The 18663-nt window shown below is 48.7% G+C and overlaps 1 protein-coding gene across 2 annotated transcripts in view; it reads right to left on the reverse strand.

Moving 5' to 3' along the window:
* The window catches only part of KCNAB3 (potassium voltage-gated channel subfamily A regulatory beta subunit 3), a 34734-nt gene that overhangs the window by 6326 nt on the left and 9745 nt on the right, over positions 1-18663 (reverse strand). Inside the window, exons 2-13 of one of the 2 annotated variants that reach the window (XM_082197776.1) lie at positions 16517-16560; positions 16184-16221; positions 16004-16083; positions 12972-13016; positions 11017-11061; positions 8685-8728; positions 7890-7976; positions 7352-7387; positions 4967-5052; positions 3799-3919; positions 2988-3082; positions 1171-1291 (exon numbers count right to left, since the gene is read on the reverse strand). In XM_082197776.1, the coding sequence (XP_082053902.1) occupies positions 1171-1291; positions 2988-3082; positions 3799-3919; positions 4967-5052; positions 7352-7387; positions 7890-7976; positions 8685-8728; positions 11017-11061; positions 12972-13016; positions 16004-16083; positions 16184-16221; positions 16517-16560 (842 nt within the window). The remainder of the gene's footprint in view (positions 1-1170; positions 1292-2987; positions 3083-3798; positions 3920-4966; positions 5053-7351; positions 7388-7889; positions 7977-8684; positions 8729-11016; positions 11062-12971; positions 13017-16003; positions 16084-16183; positions 16222-16516; positions 16561-18663) is intronic. The other variant, XM_082197777.1, reaches the window with a different exon arrangement.

Below are 18663 nucleotides of genomic sequence, written 5' to 3' on the forward strand. Positions count from 1 at the left end.
GCCCCAGGACTGGAGGTCTCCTCACCAGCTGCCTGGTGGGCTCGCTCTCGGACCACCCTAATCAGCCTCAGGGCAACAGGAGTAGAAGAGGTGGCAAACTAGACATGAGATTCAGGGCCACTGCCAAAGTGCCTGACTAACTGCATGTGTGGCTACTTGCGAGTAGGGGGGAGCACAACCCTAGATCAGGGCCTGGCTGAAAGCTAGGGAAGACGGGAGTCTCCAGCACCTGGATAAGCTCCCAGTCTCAGCTGCTGCATCGCTGATGCCCCACATTCTAGTCCTCTAACTTGGGGAACAGACAAAATACGAGGGCGACCTTCTCTATTCCCGTGGGCCACGGCTGAAGCACCAGGAAGCCAATTGTGCAGCAGGGCTCTACATTGGTCTTGGGCAAAGGCATCTCCTTTTCTCCTTTTCAAGAGGTTATTCCAGGATGCCACACGCCTCTTGCAGCTGGAAACCGCCTCCTGATTTCTAACCTACTTCTCTTAGCTGCTGAATCGGAAGAGCTCACATTGCCACCTTTGGCCTAAGTAGCACATCTCCTTTTAGCTCTATGGCTAACAAAGGTAGCTGCCTTATGCTGAGATATGCCACAGGGGTCCTCCTAGCTTGGTGTTGTCCACACCAACTTCCTGCAACCGGGGGCTTTCCAGATGTTTCAGACTACAGCCCCCAGACTGTAGTACAAAACATCTGGAAGGCCTCAGCTTGGGGGAGGGTGGTCTACAACGACAGTCGGTGGCTCTCCAAGGTTTCAGGGAAGGCAATCTCTCCCACCCCAGAGCTATGTACCGTATTTTTCGCTCTATAAGACACACCAGACCATAAGACGCACCTAGTTTTTGGAGGAGGGAAACAAGAAAAAAAATATTCTGAATCCCAGAAGCCAGAACAGCAAGAGAGATCGCTGCGCAGTGAAAGCAGCAATCCCTCTTGCTGTTCTGGCTTCTGGGATAGCTGCGCAGCCTGCCTTCGCTCCATAAGACGCACACACATTTCCCCTTACTTTTTAAGAGGGGAAAAGTGAGTCTTATAGAGCAAAAAATACGGTAACTTTCCCACCTCTGAGGCAGGATCTGGAATGCAGCCTGCCCCAGATGTGCAGCTGCTTCTGAGGCCTGCCCTGACCAACACAGACACACAGACGCTCCGCTACTCCCTCACCAATGGCCAGCTGCGCCACTGTGCATCCCAGGCGCTCTGCGATCGGGTGGAGTTCCTTCACTTTGGCCTGCTGCTTCTTCCCATCTTCACTCTGCAATTTCTCCTTCAGCCAGTGGTACCCCTGGAGGGTGCGAGGAGCAAAGGAAACAGGCGCAGAGGCACAGAATCAGAGAACTGTCGTCTCGGGAGGGACCTAAAGGGTCGTCCAGTCCAATCCCCAGTAATGCAGGAATCATAGCCAACGCACAGCATGGCGGTGAGCCACTGGCAGGCAAGGATGGAGGTTGTGAACTTGCAAAGCTGCCCTTAGGGATGTGCTGAGCAGCCAGCAAAGGATTTAGGACCCCTCCAGATTGATTTTTTTTTGCGGGGGGAAGGTAATTTTGCAGCAGGTGCCACTGACACAAGAATAGTGCCTTAGAATGAAGTTAAGTGGTTTAAGCAGCAATGTTTTAAAGGTGTATGAAAAATGGATTAATAACAGGTGAGAACTCAAAGTTATATTATATTAAGTTAAAGGATTAAGATAAAAATAAAGAGGGAAAGAAACTGCTGAATTAACTAACTGAACTGGAATACAAAAAAAGGGAGGTGTGAGGAGGTCAGGCAAGCAAGGATATGAATATATGATATGGAAAGATTGATGTGTTTTTTTTCTTTTTTAAATGTTTTTTTTCTTTTTCTGTATTTTGTATTTTTCTTTTTTTCCTTTTTTCTTTTATTTTTATTGTTGTCTTTTCGCCTAGTTTTTTTACTTATGTAACTTTTTTCCTTTGAAAACTTAATATCATTTTTTAAAAAAACAGAATAGTGCCTTAGGGGTGGGTTCATAATGGATCGTTGAAGCATCATTGCACTTTATTAGTTGTTCTGCAATGTTTCCCCAATGTTGTGCTATGATGCCAAAAAAAGTGGGACAACACCCCCTTCCCTCCTGCCCTGAAACATTTGTGGTATATGAAGCTACAGGATCTCAGCAGGACATGAACAGTATGCCTGCTCCGAAACCTTTGTAGGCACAAACAGTCTTGGAAACAGGATAAAAAAATTCCTTCCAGTAGCACCTTAAAGACCAACTAAGTTAGTTCTTGGTATGAGCTTTCGTGTGCATGCACACTTCTTCAGATACCTGAAGAAGTGTGCATGCACACGAAAGCCTATACCAAGAACTAACTTAGTTGGTCTTTAAGGTGCTACTGGAAGGAATTTTTTTTATTTTGACTATGGCAGACCAACACGGCTACCTATCTACTATTGGAAACAGGAGTTTGTGTAACCGCCCTGATAGCATCATGAACACAAATAATCATGAATGCACAATAAGGAGGACGTCTGGACGAGGCCCTGGTGTTTTGGTGAGGATAGTTTCAAGTATCTCTGAGACATCAGCAACAAATTGATTTATGTTTGGGAAGAAGAAGGGAAGTGTTTGGTTTCTTGGAGCATTGCCAGTGCGCGTAATCTGAGACCCAGGACTTCTGTATTCTGTATTCCCAGTGTTTGAAAGTAACAGCAGGTCTTGTGGGCCCAGTAAACAACTACAGTTGTAGGGCAGTCAGGATCAAGGCTTGTGAGCTGTGAGTTCCGAACTGGTTGTCGTTAACCTGATGTCCTCCAGACGTTGTTGGACTACAACTCCCATCAGAACTGGCAGAATGGTCAGCAGTCAGGGATGATGGGAGTTGTAGTCCAGAAGCATCTGGAGGTCTCCACAGGCCTGTCTTCCCTGATTTAAGGGCTGTGTGTGATGTCGACAGTGCGAGGTTCAGCTGAAGTTGGGAGGCGGAAGGCCTCAGCAAAAGCAAGGGAGACGGTACCTTCATGGCGGCACGGCAGTTTTCAGGCACCCGCTCCTCATATTTCCCTGTGATAAGTCCACAAGACAGCGGGGACCAGGTGATGGCTCCCACTCCTAGCAAGAAAACAAGTCAGGTCAGGTAAAGAGAAGGGGAAAACAAATAACATCCCCCACCTCTTCCTATCACTGTACACAAGATTCACTGAAATAATAGCCACAGGCCGTCCTAAATCACAGCTCTTCCGGGTTTACTTTGCATTGCAAAAGTCCTTTAACGCCACCCCATGCTGAGAAAAGTCAGCAGATTAGTGCACATATTAATCTTATCTGCTCCAAAGGTCACTCTCCGTAAACTTCCAATATGCCTCACGCTGAATTGTACCCTGAATCTGGGCTTATACTTCCAAGGGATCATCTTGCTTCTACCTGCTGCGCCTCCAGAAACACGTTCCTCATATTCCATATCCAGTCTGAAGATCCCTCTCTATCTTCTGGTTCCTGGTCGCCCCAGCCTCTCCCAACAATTTGTCTCCATTGGTCCTTATAATCCCTTCTCCTGTACACAGACCTCAAGGCCTCTCTGCCTAGCCCTCAGAATGCCCCCCAAACCACACCTCCTACTGTGCTGGTTTGTGCCCAAAGTCGTTTTATCGGGGAAGATAGGGAGAAAAACAAAGGGGAAATTTATATTAGCCACTCAGCTCTGTTTTCGACACTGGCCCTGCCCACCACTGGGACACGTGGCCCTCCGAAGCTTGCCCAGAAGGGAATGTGGCCCCTGGGCTAAAAAAGGGCTCCCTGGCCCAGCCCTCTCCCGCCTGCCTCCATACCAATCTTGTGGTAGAGCTCTGGCAGCTGCGTCTCCACCTTTTCCCGCTGGAACATGTGGTACTCTGCCTGTTCGCACACAGGTGGGATGAGGTTGAATTGCCGTGCCACGGAATACGCCTCCTGGTTTAGGGGAGGGAGGCAAAAGTAATCAGTCTTGCAGGGCGGACTTGCTTCTGGTGGTGAATTGAGAAGTGCAGGGTCCCTGTAGGGAGAGTCACAGCCAGCCCCCCCCCCCACAATTAGGTAAAGGTAAAGGGACCCCTGACCATTAGGTCCAGTCGTGGCCGACTCTGAGGTTGCGGCGCTCATCTCGCTTTACTGGCCGAGGGAGCCGGCGTACAGCTTCCGGGTCATGTGGCCAGCATGACTAAGCCGCTCTGGTGAACCAGAGCAGCACGTGGAAATGCCGTTTACCTTCCCGCCAGAGTGGTACCTATTTATCTACTTGCACTTTGATGTGCTTTCGAACTGCTAGGTTGGCAGGGGCAGGGACCGAGCAACGGGAGCTCACCCCGTCGTGGGGATTCAAACCGCCGACCTTCTGATCGGCAAGTCCTAGGCTCTGTGCTTTAACCCACAGCGCCACCTGCGTCCTGCCCCCACGATTATACAACCACCTTATACGGTAAGTGATAATTAGGGATGCATTGCAAAGATCACTGCAGATCTTCACATAGATCTTCTGTTTTCTGTGCATGTACACAGGCAAATGTATCGAGCGCTCCAGTATCTTCTGCTGGAGCGACTTAAGTTGTGCCTGCCCTGAAGTCCCATTGTACGTAACAGAAGTAGCACAGCCTCCTCTTGGGACAGAGGCACCTTGTATTTTCATTGTATTTCTAAAAGCTTAGCTTTGGATCATACAAAACAACTCAGTGATCTTCTTGCACACCTTCTCCAGAGTGGCCCGGGAGCCCGTCCTCAGCGGGTGACCCGCCTCCTTTCACTCCTATTGCCTCCAATCAGCACAAAGGGCGAGAAGGCTCCTTCTCGGTGGCCAAAAAGCTGGCCTTTCATGCTGATTGGATGGCTCTCAGATGCTGGAGGCAGGCGACCTAGGAACGGGTCTCCCAAACCCCTCACAACCCTGGACCGCAACGCCACTGCTTCTGAGAAAACATGCATCAGTTCGGTTTGCACCCGCCTCTCCGCCATGCCAGAATTTACCATGATTTCCATTGCACTCCAGCGAGAGGTCCCCCAGTACATGGCCATCCCCTGGTTGATCACGTAAGTCATGGCACGAACAATTTCTGAGGGTGAGAGAGGAGACGTGAGAGAAGAAATTGCCCCCCAGACCTTTTGCCTCTCACCTTTGGAAGGTGAGCCCAATGTAACCAGGGCAGGAACTGAATCCCAGCCGGGAGGGAGAGAGAAAGGTGGGGAGCTGGATTTGAGCAGTTACTGCTCCAAAAAGCTGCTCCACACCCGTAAGATCGCTCAATCTTGCGCTCCCCCCGTTAATCACATTTTCACAATGAAATCAGTGAATTACAAGCTGGCTAGAATCCTTTTCTAGTGGGAAAAGATACTTGCGTTATTCATCTCTACTTCATTAAAAGCACAAAAACAAATTGGTTTGATCTACCAGTTAAAGTACTTAAAAAAAAAATTCTTTCCAAAGTAAGTTCCCAAAATGCTATAGTGAGAATAATTTTGCCTTCCCTCTCCTCTCCCATATTGTAAAGCTTGTTCAGTTGTGGGTTCATGTGATATTAGGAAGCACAAAGGCATCTTGAGTTCCTGCATTTATAGTAAACACACACATACATATACACACGGACACAAAACAGGATTGTCAACTTTAATCGCCTTTAATTGTTGCTTGATTTGCAAGTATTAAGCAGGCAAACTATTCATCTCCCCATTCAGAAAAGCTCCGCTTACTGATTTTTGCAGCTATCAAGTAGCTGTTAAAGGCATAAGAACAGGCAGGTTGCTTTGTTCTGATCAGTTGGCAATGCGACACACACAGAATTTTTCTACAGCAGAACACAAAAGCATGCAAGCACACAAGACACACATCTACTTTCAGGGCAGCACCCCCATCCTTGGGTCTACAGTTGGTGAGGTCTCTACAGAATGGAGAGTGGGATATTCATGGAAGGTTTTCCCCTCTAACCCCAGGAACCAAAGGGTGCAATCTTATGCCCCCATACCTGAAAGCAAGCCCCAATGATCTCAGCGGGACTTACTTCTGGGTAGGCATATGGGTAAGGATTTACAAGGATCTGGGGCACAGGGCCATTGCAGTGGGGAGGGCATTATGGGGTGCAAAGAGGAGTATTTGGCTTCAGGAAGGAGGCAGGGGCTGGCCATACCTCTCAAGAGCCTGGCTTGGAAATAAATCACTATACAATGAAATATATATGCAATGTCTGCAAGCATTTCAGCTGGCTGGGTGGACCAATCTCCTCTCTTCCTCCTGCACCCTGTTCTGGGGGTGCGCCTGATTGCGCCCCTTGAGCCAATTGTGGGGGGCACACGAGGGGAGAGGGGCAAACCCCATTTCACAAGCAGAAGTCCTTGCATGCGTTTCCACTGATGAGACTCAATAGCTCAATCCTGCCCAGTATCCATTAGGTCTTGTGCAAGGCTCTGATTTTCACTATCTCTGAGATTTCTGGTGGCAGCCCCCAAGCTAAAGTCTCACAGTATCTCCGAAACAGACCTCAACGTGTTCCGCACACAGCCGCCTCCTCCACGAGGTGAAGAACATAAGTACCTCTCTTACACCAGGTATTAATAAAAAAATTCCTTCCAGTAGCACCATAAAGACCAACTAAGTTAGTTCTTGGTATGAGCTTTCGTGTGCATGCACACTTCTTCAGATACACCAGGTATTAAGTCTACCTTAGCCTAGGATTGCGCAGTGTGCTTGAGCTGAAGTATGAGACTGCAAGCTTCCTCCCTCTCGTTGAACCCTGAGCCTGTAACAGCAGGTGAAAATCCTGCAGAAAAAGCTCTTTCATGCTGGGAAAATCTCCTTCCTAAAGCCTCGCACGGAGCAAAGACTCTTTGGCGCACACGAGCTTCAAGTTCTTCTAAACCTGGGGTGGGGAACATTCAGATCTGAAGACCAAATGCAGCCTCGCAGGGCTCTCTGTGGCCCCCGGGAGCCTTCCCAGACTACGCCCCTCACTGATCCTACTTCGCATCACCCTCCTTGGTTGTTTTTGCTTGCCTGGGGTGTTTAACTCAGAGTTTAACTCTTGTCCGTCTTGATGGCGGACAGACCCTACGGTGCCAAGCTGACCTTTCCATCCAACGCTCCACCCACTTTTGAATCTGCCCCCCTCCCATGTGGCCCTCAGATCACAGTCCAGGCGGGATCGTGGCCCTCAGCGTTCCCTGTTCCAAGGAGAACGCGGCGCCTTTTCACAAAACAGCTTCCTTTAGCCAGAACGACTTTTCGAAGCTAGAATAACCCTTCATCCTGTTCCTCGCTTGAGAGAGGTATGGGGCTCACAGGATCGGGGGTGGACGGGGCAGCAAATTGGGGTGGATTTTTTTGGGTGGGGTGAGGTGGGAGATCGGGGCAGTCTGCAGTACCTTCCAGCAAGAGCAATCGGAAGTTCGGGTCGCATTCTGCAGGGGGGGAAGGAGAGAACCAATGAGACGCCGCTGGAATTGGGCACAGTGTGTGTGTGTGTGTGTGTGTGTGTGCCTGGCAGCAAGAGGGTCAGGATTTGGGGGGGGGGGGCATCCGCTGCGGGCTCTTTGCCTGCCCTTGGGCAAGCCGCCTACTCTTGGCCTCAGTCATCCCCCCCCACTGCATGAAGAATGGGCTTAATAACGACCTTCCTCAAAAGGTTATCATCCCTGTGGGAGCTAACGTTCATACAATGCATCTAACAAATGCGAATAACAGGGTGGTGATAGCAAGAGAAGACAAGGAGGGGGAGTCTCTCGGTTATGGCAGCGGCGTTGCTGGGTGTCTGTCAAGCAAGGCAGGCAGTCGCAGGTAAAGGGATAGCTGCTGAGAAGCCTAGGGGAGAGGGTTGGCCTCCCCTGGATCTGCTAAGGGGAGGTGTCTGGGGAGGCAGCCGTGCCTCATCCTGACCCTTCTGTAGCAGGCTGGGCCACTCACCTTCCATGGGGCTGTTGGCGTCCATCCGGTTAGCAAAGACAATGTCGACGTACTCCAGTTGAAGCCGCTGCAAAGAGCCTTTGAGCCCTGCAAAAGAGCAGCGGGGAGTAAGGACAGGGGTGGCATAGGGAGCCCCAGAACGGCTGGAGCTTAGAGCAGACTTCGCCCACCAGGTGCCCTCTGGGGGTTGGGCACTGCAGCGCCCACCAAGCCCTGCTCCAGACCCAAAAGGAAAGCTTGCCCCAGAGGCAAGGGCCCCCAGGTCTAGAGGCTCTTCCAAGCAAGCTTCCTATTTGCGCATGCATCCTCATAACATTTGCCCGTCAGCATCAGAGTCACCCTTGGTAAAGTCTTCTATCATTTAATGAGGATCCAGCCCTATTTGTCCGCAGGGAATGTAGGTGAAAGCAAGGGCAGCCCCACACTTTCTGGAGCATTTGCCCCATAGCAAAAGAAAAAAGGTCCAAACTTTGGGGGAGTGGGATTCCTTGCACAAGGCCTCCCAATTGACTTTAACTATGCACCCAGAATCCCACTTCAAAATAGCAGAAATTGAGAAGCACCCCAGATATCTAACTATTGAGAATGGCATCAGGAAAGAACCCTGGATCCCCAACTCCCATTCACCCCAAATCCCCTCTTCTTCAACCCCTCCAAATCCTTGTACCCTTTTGCACCCCCTCTGGTAGTTCCCAGATCCCTCAATCCGCCAAATGCTTTTGCCGTCCAGCATATTGTGGTCACTTCCTTCCCACCCCCAAACCCTGAAATATCAAGCCCAGCCCCCTCTCTTACCCTCAATGATGTGTTTCCGCGACAGGCCTCTCTCCGTCTCAGCCCTTGGAAGAAAATAAGGAAAAAAACCTGAACGGTAGAAGGAACTTTGGGGGTGCTTAGAGCTGTTTGACTGCAAAACGGACTCCCCTGGAAGACAGTGGACTCTCCCTTCCTGGAGTCTTTTAAGCAGAGGTTGGGTGGCCCCTGTCATGTCCCTTCCAGATCTATGATGCTACAAACCTGAGGCACTGCAAGCCATTACCATTTACCCACTGCTGCCCTTTGGTGGGGCAGGAGGCAAAGAGGTCAATGGGAGAAGAATCCAGAGATGATTGTGATGTTAACATATGAGAGTGCTGGAGGTGAAATAGTTAAACAGGTTACCCAATCAGAACCCAGGGGGTGGAGTCAGAGGGACTATAAAACCAGCTCTGGGAGGGGTGAAGGGAGGAGTTCGTTGGGAGTTGGGTGGAGTGGGAGTGAATTGGGATAGAGTCTGTGGGCAGGTTGAGTTAGTGTAGAGAAATAAGCTGAGTCAGGAACAGTTAGGAGCTAGGCAGACAAGTAAATATGTGAGAGGTGGTTTAATGAGTGAGAGCAGGTAGCGGAAGTTATAGGTCTGGATAGGCACCCCATGACTGTAATGGACCGATACCGTTTATGAAACCACGCGCTTGTTAAACTGCAATAAATAAACAGAAGTTTATGTTCCAATTTAACCCTGACTGGACTCAGTATTGTACCAGGTAGGGCCTGGGTGGTGGCAGTGAGAAATAAAGCGGTGGCACAGGGATCAATAGACGGTGAAATGTCCGGGGACCCTGTGTGATCGCCACAATGATGGCAGGCGGAAGGGAATTATTCTAATTTTGCTTTTATCTCCATCCATTGCTGTGTTATACAGGAGGCATCACTGAGACCAAGGAGCAGGAACCTGGCAGGCGAGGTTGCCCACCCTGTTTGGTTGCAAGTAAGAAGGGCAGGCAGGGGACAGGGCGAGGGGAGGGTTGAAGGCAGATGAGGTTTGCTTCTTTATACTAATTTATTGCATCTATATCCCACGTTTTTGTCCAAGGAGCTGTTATGGAAATGACATGGGGGGGGGGAAGGCTACATCACTAAAGTTGCTCCAATAATACAGATATTATGCCTGAATGTATCCTATTGACTTGACAGCTCAGGGAAGATGCCTAGCTTTATAAATTTGTAGAAAATCCAAACTTTAATTGACTCTCCTCATTCCAGCGCCATTTTAACCCTTAAAGAAAGGGGAATTTGGGCTCCACTTCCCTCCATGAACCAAGAAGCGGGAAGTCACGTAGGCAGCAGGAGCAGGACATCCCGCCATAATTCCCCAAGTGTGAGAGGCACGCTACCCAGGGAGTGACCCAGGGGGCAACAAGAGACATCCCCAGAGGCAGTTGAGCAAGACAGGTGTTCTGAAAGCCTGTCTCCAGACAAGTCCTGAGGGCAAGGAGATGTAAACAGTTTGATTGTTCCTTGGGTGATGGGCACTTAAGAGGTGTTGGGAAAGGTGTCTGATAAAGTGACCTAATGTTGAACTCGTGTAACCCTTGTACACCCCTCCCCATTTGTGACATCTGAATTATGGTGCTAGAGGAGACTCTTGAGAGTCCCATGGACTGCAAGAAGACCAAACCTCTCCATTCTGAAGGAAATCAGCCCTGAGTGCTCACTGGAAGGACAGATCCTGAAGCTGAGACTCCAAGACTTTGGCCACCTCATGAGAAGAGAAGACTCCCTGGAAAAGACCCTGATGTTGGGAAAGATGGAGGGCGCAAGGAGAAGGGGATGACGGAGGACGAGATGGTGGGACGGTGTTCTTGAAGCTGCCAGCATGAGTTTGACCAAACTGCGGGAGGCAGTGGAAGAGGATGTCACCCCCTGCTTGGGGTTCTTATTCTTGTGGGGACCTGCTGTGCAACAATAAAGATCATGGTCTACTGACAGCTTGCTTTGCTCCAAATTACTTGGCTGGAACTTCCTTCTTTTACTGAACGCCTGGACCCGCATTGGACTTGCACCCTGACGAGCTGGGCTCTGGAGTAGTCTCTCATCCTGGATTTTTTTTCCTTAACAGAGCTCTGGGTGGGCATATGTGGTTCTCCCCACTTCCTCACTGTATCCCTACAACAAGCACCCAGCTCCACCAACTGGGGTTATAGGAAGGCTTAGGATTCTGCCAGCTTCCTTTTCACCTGCAACCAGCACCCCATAACTGGACAGTGCCACTGCTCTCCACACACGGCAAATTCAACTCACACACACAGATTCCTTCCCTACAACCCCTCCCCTCCCCATTGATTCACTAGGTCCCTTGAGTACTTACTGGCCTCCCCAGTAAATCTTGGTGGTGACAACATAGCTCGAACGCCTGTGGAGCAGAGAGAGGAGAAATTAGTGAGGAAATGATGCATAATGAATTGAAAAAAAATGTTTGAAAGTACTTCCCCCCCCAAAAAAACCCAGAGTCCTTTCTGTTGGGGATAATTCAGACTGAAATTCCCAGGTGTCAAAAATGATTATTTATGTATGCCACTATTGTGGCCTGAGTTTTGTTAGCTCAAAAATGGAAAATGAGCGAGGTCCCAACTAAAGAACAATGGCAACTTAAGTTGACAGAATATGCACAACTCACAGACTTAACATATAGAATGTGAGAACAAGAAGAACATACGTTTAAAGAAGGAAAAGCTTTTATTAAATATATGGGAAATAACTGTGAACAGCTGAAAACGCTGGCAGCATTGAGATAAATTCAACAGTAGAAACAAGTTTTGATGGATGCAATAATGAAATACTGAATAGTGTAGTTTTTGTAAAATGTGCAGAGATTTGTGATATGTAAAATGAACCATGGAAAAACAAGATGGGGAGTCACAGATATCTTAAGGATGTAAAATGAGTATTTTAAATTGTAAAACAGAAGACTTAATAAAAATTATAAACAAAAGAAGAAGAAAGAAATTAGTGAGGATGCAGCAGTTGGCAATCCAAAGCACCACTTGCCAAATCCGGAAGAAGGCGGAAGATATTGACGGACAGGTGGGCAGCTGTGAAACTGCTACAGAAGCTACAACCATTCCTGGACCAGGAAAGCTTGGTCATCATAGTTCCTGCTCTGGCTACTTCAAGATCAGATTGCTGTGATGCGCTCTATGTAGAGCTTCCCTTGCGCTTGATCCAGAAGCTGCAGTTAGTGCCGGATGCTGAGGCACGATTGCCGGCAGGATTGAGACCCTGTCAGCATGCAGCGCCTCTGCTCAGAGATTTGCCCTGGCTGCCGATTTGCTACTGGGCCAAGTTCAAGGTGTTACTATATTAGCATAAAGGTAAAGGGGCCCCTGACTATTAGGTCCAGTTGTGACCGACTCTGGGGTTGCGGTGCTCATCTCGCTTTATTGGCTGAAGGAGCCAGCCTACAGCTTCTGGGTCATGTGGCCAGCATGACTAAGCCGCTTCTGGCAAACCAGAGCAGCGCACGGAAACGCCGTTTACCTTCCCGCTGGAGTGGTACCTATTTATCTACTTGCACTTTGATATGCTTTCGAACTGCTAGGTTGGCAGGAGCAGGGACTGAGCAACGGGAGCTCACCCCGTGGCGGGGATTCGAACCACAGACCTTCTGATCGGCAAGTCCTAGGCTCTGTGGTTTAACCCACAGCGCCACCCGCGTCCCTACTATATTAGCATATAAAGCCACAAACAATGAGGGACCAGTTTACCTACGAGGTCGCCATACCAAATGTGCCCACTTGACCACTTTAATCCTTGCAACTGGGACTGTTCCAAGCGCCATGTGAAACATGTTTTGCATTTGTAAGAAATCCATCTTTTAGTACAGCAACACCCACCCTTCGGAACTCCCTGCCTCTTGATATTGGGCAGGAACATTCACTGCACTCTTTTTGGCACCTGCTGAAACAAACCTACTGAGATATCTCAAATGCTGGTGGTGTTTTTAGTGTACCGCTGTTTTAAATTTTTTGAATGATTTATTACATAATTGCTTATACCAATAATTTGGTCAATTCTCTCTCATTAGCATATCTTATTGATTCTTAGATATATACACAGTTACAAATACTGAATATCATCAACCAAAGACAATCCACCCAGATCTCCAAAGAGTGTAAATCCTGTTATATAGATAACAGAATGTTCATTATGTTTCCATTTCAACTGGTTAACTCTTTTCATTAATTGCTTTGAATTTTTGTTTACAATCAAATGGTATATACATTTTAGGAAATCAATAAGTAGTAAACGTATGTGTGTGTTTACCTCCATCCTTTGCTCTTCAAGATATTCCCCAATGTTTTTTCTGCTCTGAATAAGAAAAGAAGACAGAATTTTATGTATATATATGTATATATGTGTATATACAGTATACACACACACACACACACATATCTGGTTGGCTCCTCAGAATGGCCTTCAGCATGGACACAAAGCCAGCAGATGGTTTCTGCCTTGCAGGGTGAATTTATTTTGTTTTTTTCCGCCTTCCAGCAATAAGGATCACAAGCAAACTGCAAAGGAACAGCTTCAGATGCAATCAGTGTCAAGCACAGGGGGGCGGGGTTTTTTTTTTTTTTTGGCTTAGTGCTCTGTACTGATGGGCCTTGAAGTTGTTTACTCTCACTGCCAAATTTTATTGGGAAAATATTTTAGTTTCTCAAGGGCAACTTTGCCTGCTGAGCTGAAAATCGGTTTCCCATCAAAACTGGCACTGTTATCGGTTAACACAGGGGCACTGTTACCCCGTCCACATTTATAAGAAACCAGTCTTTTAGAATGGCAGCACCTACCTCTGGAACTCCCTGCCTATTGACATCAGGCAGGTGCCTTCACTGTACTCTTTTCAACACCTGCTAAAAGTATTTTTTGTTGAGACAAGCCTACCCAGACATGCGGAATGCTGGTGTACGTTTTAATTTGTTTTTAGTTTATTGGTGATTATATTATTCAAATGCTTTAAATGGTTGTTTTGACTGATAATTTTGTTGTTTTATACTATTTGTAAAGCACTTTGAGGTTTTTTTTAAACAACAACAATCAACTGGTGTATAGATTTTATATAAAAAGCTTTCAAGGGAAATCTGAGTGCAGGATTCATGAACTAGAAGGTACGGTGTATCTACAAATTTGATTTTATTTGTTTGGGGCTCAACTGAGACTATAGTCCTCTTTCTCTTTCCCAGGTATCAAACCAGCACAGCAAAGTTAGAGAGGCGAGACATTTTCCATGCTGGGCTTGAACGCAGCTGAGCCAATCCTACTCAAACCCCACTGCTAGCATCCCATCCACTGTATAAATATGGCAGATGAATTTAACACGCCATGCTTGCTGCATCTGACAATGTGCCCTGCTAGATCACGAAAGCTAATGCTGCAATAAATCTGCTCATCTTTAAGGTAGCCCCAATACTTTTTGTTGTCATAACTGCAGCCAACTAAGATAGTAGCAGCTGCGGAACTCTGATATGGAATATACTACATTTCAAAATTTGATGAAATGTCATAGATTTCTCTCCCCGCTCCCCAATATTTTGCATTGTTTGCTCTGGCCATCTCTGGGGATTGCTGTTGTTGAATTGTCCACATTACTGATCTATGGAAGCCCCTGCTATTGCTGGCGCAAGGAGACGCTACCTGCGTCCTCCGTTCAAATTATTTCACCACCCAATCACTTTACATCACCCTGTGGCAGGTTGCATCCCCGTCCCAACTTGCCTTCCTTCAGAGCCAGCTAGCCCCCAAATTCAGCCTGACAGAATCATGTCACGGGGCTTTAATTACTGCATTCCGAAAAGCCTTGAGACAGCTCTTTGCTTTGGACATGTCTGGCGGGCAGAAGTCTAACAAGGAAAGCATGGGCTGAGTTTACTGTAATCCGTAGGGAAGGGGAAGATTTCACACTCGGGGTATTTCCTTATCCCCAGCCATCAAGCCAGGTCTCAAACTTAGAACAGGCCACACAGAGAAGAGTAAAGGTGAGAGGGCTTCTGAGCATGGGAAGAGTACCACTCTTCTACCGCTGCCTAGGAAGGCTGGGCCGATAAATCAGATGGGTTGGCTCCCAGATTTGGGGTTTCAGGGCCTTCTTCTAGCGAAATTACTGTATTTTTCGCTCTATAGGATGCACCTGACCATAGGTTGCACCTTGTTTTAGACGGGGAGAACAAGAAAAAAAAATCTCCCCCTCTCTGCTCAGTGCCCCTTCAGCGAAGCGGCAGGAGAAACGGAGCCCCTTCCATTTCTCCTCCCGCTTGGCTGAAGGGGCGCTGCGCAGCTCTCCCTCTCTGCTGAAACTGGGAGAGTCTTGTTCTCCCGGCTTCAGCAAAAGGAACCCGAAGCCTCCGGAGGCCTCAGGCGGCTATCCCTGATGCCTTCAGAGCATAGCGCGAGTTCCCACTGCGCTCCGCAGGCTTCAGGTTCCTTTTGCTGAAGCCGGGAAAGCAAGACTCTCCTGGCTTCAGCGAAAGAAAGCTGAAGCCTGCAGAGCGCAGCGGGAACTCGCGCTATGCTCTGAAGGCATCAGGCGGCTATCCCTGAAGCCCGGAGAGCGAGAGGGGTTGGTGCGCACCGACCCCTCTCGCTCTCCAGGCTTCAGCGAAAGCAACACAAAGCCTCTGGAGCAGCTCGCGGGGGCAGCTCTGCGCTTCGGAGAAGAGGAGTTTGGATTTGATATCCCGCTTTATCACTACCCGAAGGAGTCTCAAAGCGGCTAACATTCTCCTTTCCCTTCCTCCCCCACAACAAACACTCTGTGAGGTGAGTGGGGCTGAGAGACTTCAGAGAAGTGTGACTGGCCCAAGGTCACCCAGCAGCTGCATGTGGAGGAGCGGAGACGCGAACCCGGTTCACCAGATTACGAGACTACCGCTCTTAACCACTACACCACACTGGAGGCTTCGTGTTGCTATCGCTGAAGCCAAGGAGCCTGCATTCGCTCCATAGAATGCACACACATTTTCCCTTTTTTGGAGGGGAAAAGGTGCGTCCTATAGAGCGAAAAATACGGTAGTTACTGAGAGTGACTTAGCAGGGGGAATGCAACTGTCAAGACCCCTATGATTCCCCTTCCAACCCCAGAGAGACTTGTTCATGTCATGCAGCTCAGAATAAAGATGGCCACAGCCTAGGGTTGCCAGCTGCGGGGCAGGCAGAAATTCAGAAGGCGTAGCTTCCTCCGGTGTGGGAATGCAGCTTGCCCTGTTGAATTTCTCCCTGTCACACAGGGCTATTTGAGGTGCGGGCAGAAAGGTGGCAGCAATCCTGCAAAGAGCTGAGGGCGGAACAGCCAGACATACTTGCCAGAAGCATAGACCTCGGCCGTGTCAAAGAGGTTGACCCCGTTCTCGTAAGCGATGGTGAGCACATTTTCCGCCATCTCGAAAAAAAATGAGAGAGGGAGATAAGTGTCAAATAATGGCTGGCAGGAAAATCTCCAGAAGGGAGGAGGGTAGATGGGGCATGGGGCTCGGACTTACCTCATCTGAGATCTGCGACCCAAATGTTACCCAAGTACCTGCAAGGGGAGAAATCAAGATCTTGAGACGGATAGGCGCAGCCAGGCCACACTCCTAACTCTACCCAAGAGCCACAGTGAAAGGCCCCATCCCAGCAAATGAGCCCACTGGACACAGCGTAATCTGAAAGGGGGCTTGCTGATGTCAAGGAATGCTCTGGCAGATTATGGCCTTGGGGCTTGTGAAGAGTGCCTCTGAGCACGTACAAACTGCCCTCCCCGCCTTACTGCCCCAAAGCGAGTCATATTGCAACCCCCTGCCATCCCTAGTGTCCCCCTTCTCCCATGAACTCACCCAGGCCGAGACAGGAAACGCGAAGCCCTGATTTGCCAAGGTTCCTGCAAAAAAGGAAAAAGGAAGAACTTCAATCCAGGAGAAACCAAAATTAAGATAAATGTTTTGCTGTGTGGGAGCCCCTTGGAATCCTGCAAGTGAAGTGCTCTTACAGCAACGCTTTACCACTGAAGATTTCATATAACTGTATGCTGGGTCCTGTAAACGTATATCCATCTCCCTATACAAACCTGCCCAGGTGACAAAATCCTTGAGTGAGCACCTTCTCTCAGTCCCAGGCATGGCTGGTGGTGACACAAGAGAGAGCCTTTTCGGTGGTGGCTCCCGTATTGTGAAATTCCCTCCCAAGAGAGGTTAGACTGCTTCCTCCTTGCTTTCCTTCTGCCAGCAAGCTAAGACCTCCCCGTTCAGAAAACCAGGCTGCAGACGATGTTGCCAGGGCAAACTATATTTTAATTGCTGGTTTTAAATGAGTTCCGACGTATTTTAACTGTTGCTTTTATGCCTTCATGTTGTTACGCACTGCCGCAATCTCCCAGCAGCGTGAGATTCCAGGAATTCCAGCACCTGCCCAGAGTTCAGTTTTCTTGGAACGAAGGTCAGCAGAGCCTTAGGATATATGGTTTCGTTCACACCTGTTTACAATCTGAGCACAAGATGAATGACTCGCAGCATTAATGCCCCCAAAGATATTCCTTCTCTTTAAGTCGCAGCTTTGCATCCAGCACAAAGCTAGCAGGTCTCTGTGCCTCCAGCTCCCAGTCTTCATCCTGCTCAGTCATACACAGCTCTGGCTAATAGCCGCTAGGAGAGGCAGGTGGAGGAAAAGCCCACCCAATTTCCTTGGGTGGGGCTCTTGCAACCCATTTCATTCTTTTGGGATGTTGATGAGGACAAGTGGCCAGTTAAGGTCACTGCCTTACAAACTTGTCTGACCAGTTCAGCAACCTCATCTGATAGTCTTCTTCTTCTTCTTCTTCTTCTTCTTCTTCTTCTTCTTCTTCTTCTTCTTCGATCCCTCGTAGCTGAGTAAGATTGTCTTCCATGAACACGGTCTTAACAGTGAGTCCGTAAGTGACTGTGGAGGCCAATTCTGGATCCACACGTCCTTCCACAGTGGGGACATTGGTTTCCAGGCAGGAGTTTATCATGGTGTGGATTTGCCAAGTGTGCCTTCCTCCTAGCATGTTTCTCCCTTGCGTCCTGAGTTTGAGCGTCTTCAAAGCCCATGACTGACAGCTTTGGTCAAGGCTGTTCTCCAACTGGAGCCCTCGCAGTTTTTTTTTAGATTTGCCTTGAGACAGTCTTTAAACCTCTTTTGTTGACCACCAGCATTACGCTTTTCATTTTAAAGTTTGGAATAGATAAATTGCTCTGTGGTGTAGTGGTTAAGAGCAGTAGACTCATAATCTGGTGAACCAGGTTCGCGCCTCTGTTCCTCCACCTGCAGCTGCTGGGTGACCTTGGGCCAGTCACACTTCTCTGAAGTCTCTCAGCCCCACTCACCTCACAGAGTGTTTGTTGTGGGGGAGGAAGGGAAAAGGAGATTGTGAGCCGCTTTGAGACGCCTTCGGGTAGTGATAAAGCGGGATATCAAATCCAAACTCCTCCTCCTCTGATAGAGTCTAACCCTCACAGAGTACATGACCCTCAGAATTGGAAGGGACTCAGGCCAAAATCTAAACTTTCCCTCCCAAATCCACAACAGTATTTTATAAATTATATATATATAAATATAAATATGTCACAAGCCACCTTGATTCCCAACTTGGGAGAAAGGTGAGATTAAAATGCATTAAGTAACAATAATAATAATACTACCGTATTTTTTGCCCCATAAGACACACTTTTTCCCCTCCAAAAATGAAGGGGAAATCGGGGTGCGTCTTATGGGGCGAATACCTGCAAGCCTCGCGCTCCCGGCAGGAGGTCCCACCGGGTGCGCGAGGCTTGGGGCGGCAGCCTGTGCTTCGGGCTCCCCGTGCTTCGGGCTCCCCGTGCTTCGGACTGCTTGCGCGCACGCAGAAGCTTGGGGCGCGCTGAGCTCCGCACGCCCCAAGCTTCGGGATTAGCACAGCGCACCTGGGGGGGAAATAATTTTTTCCCCCTTTATTTCCCCCCCAAAAAACTAGGTGCGTCTTATGGGC

Source organism: Podarcis vaucheri (assembly GCF_965113315.1).
Source record: "Podarcis vaucheri genome assembly, chromosome: 13".
NCBI classification, from domain to species: Eukaryota; Metazoa; Chordata; class Lepidosauria; order Squamata; family Lacertidae; genus Podarcis; species Podarcis vaucheri.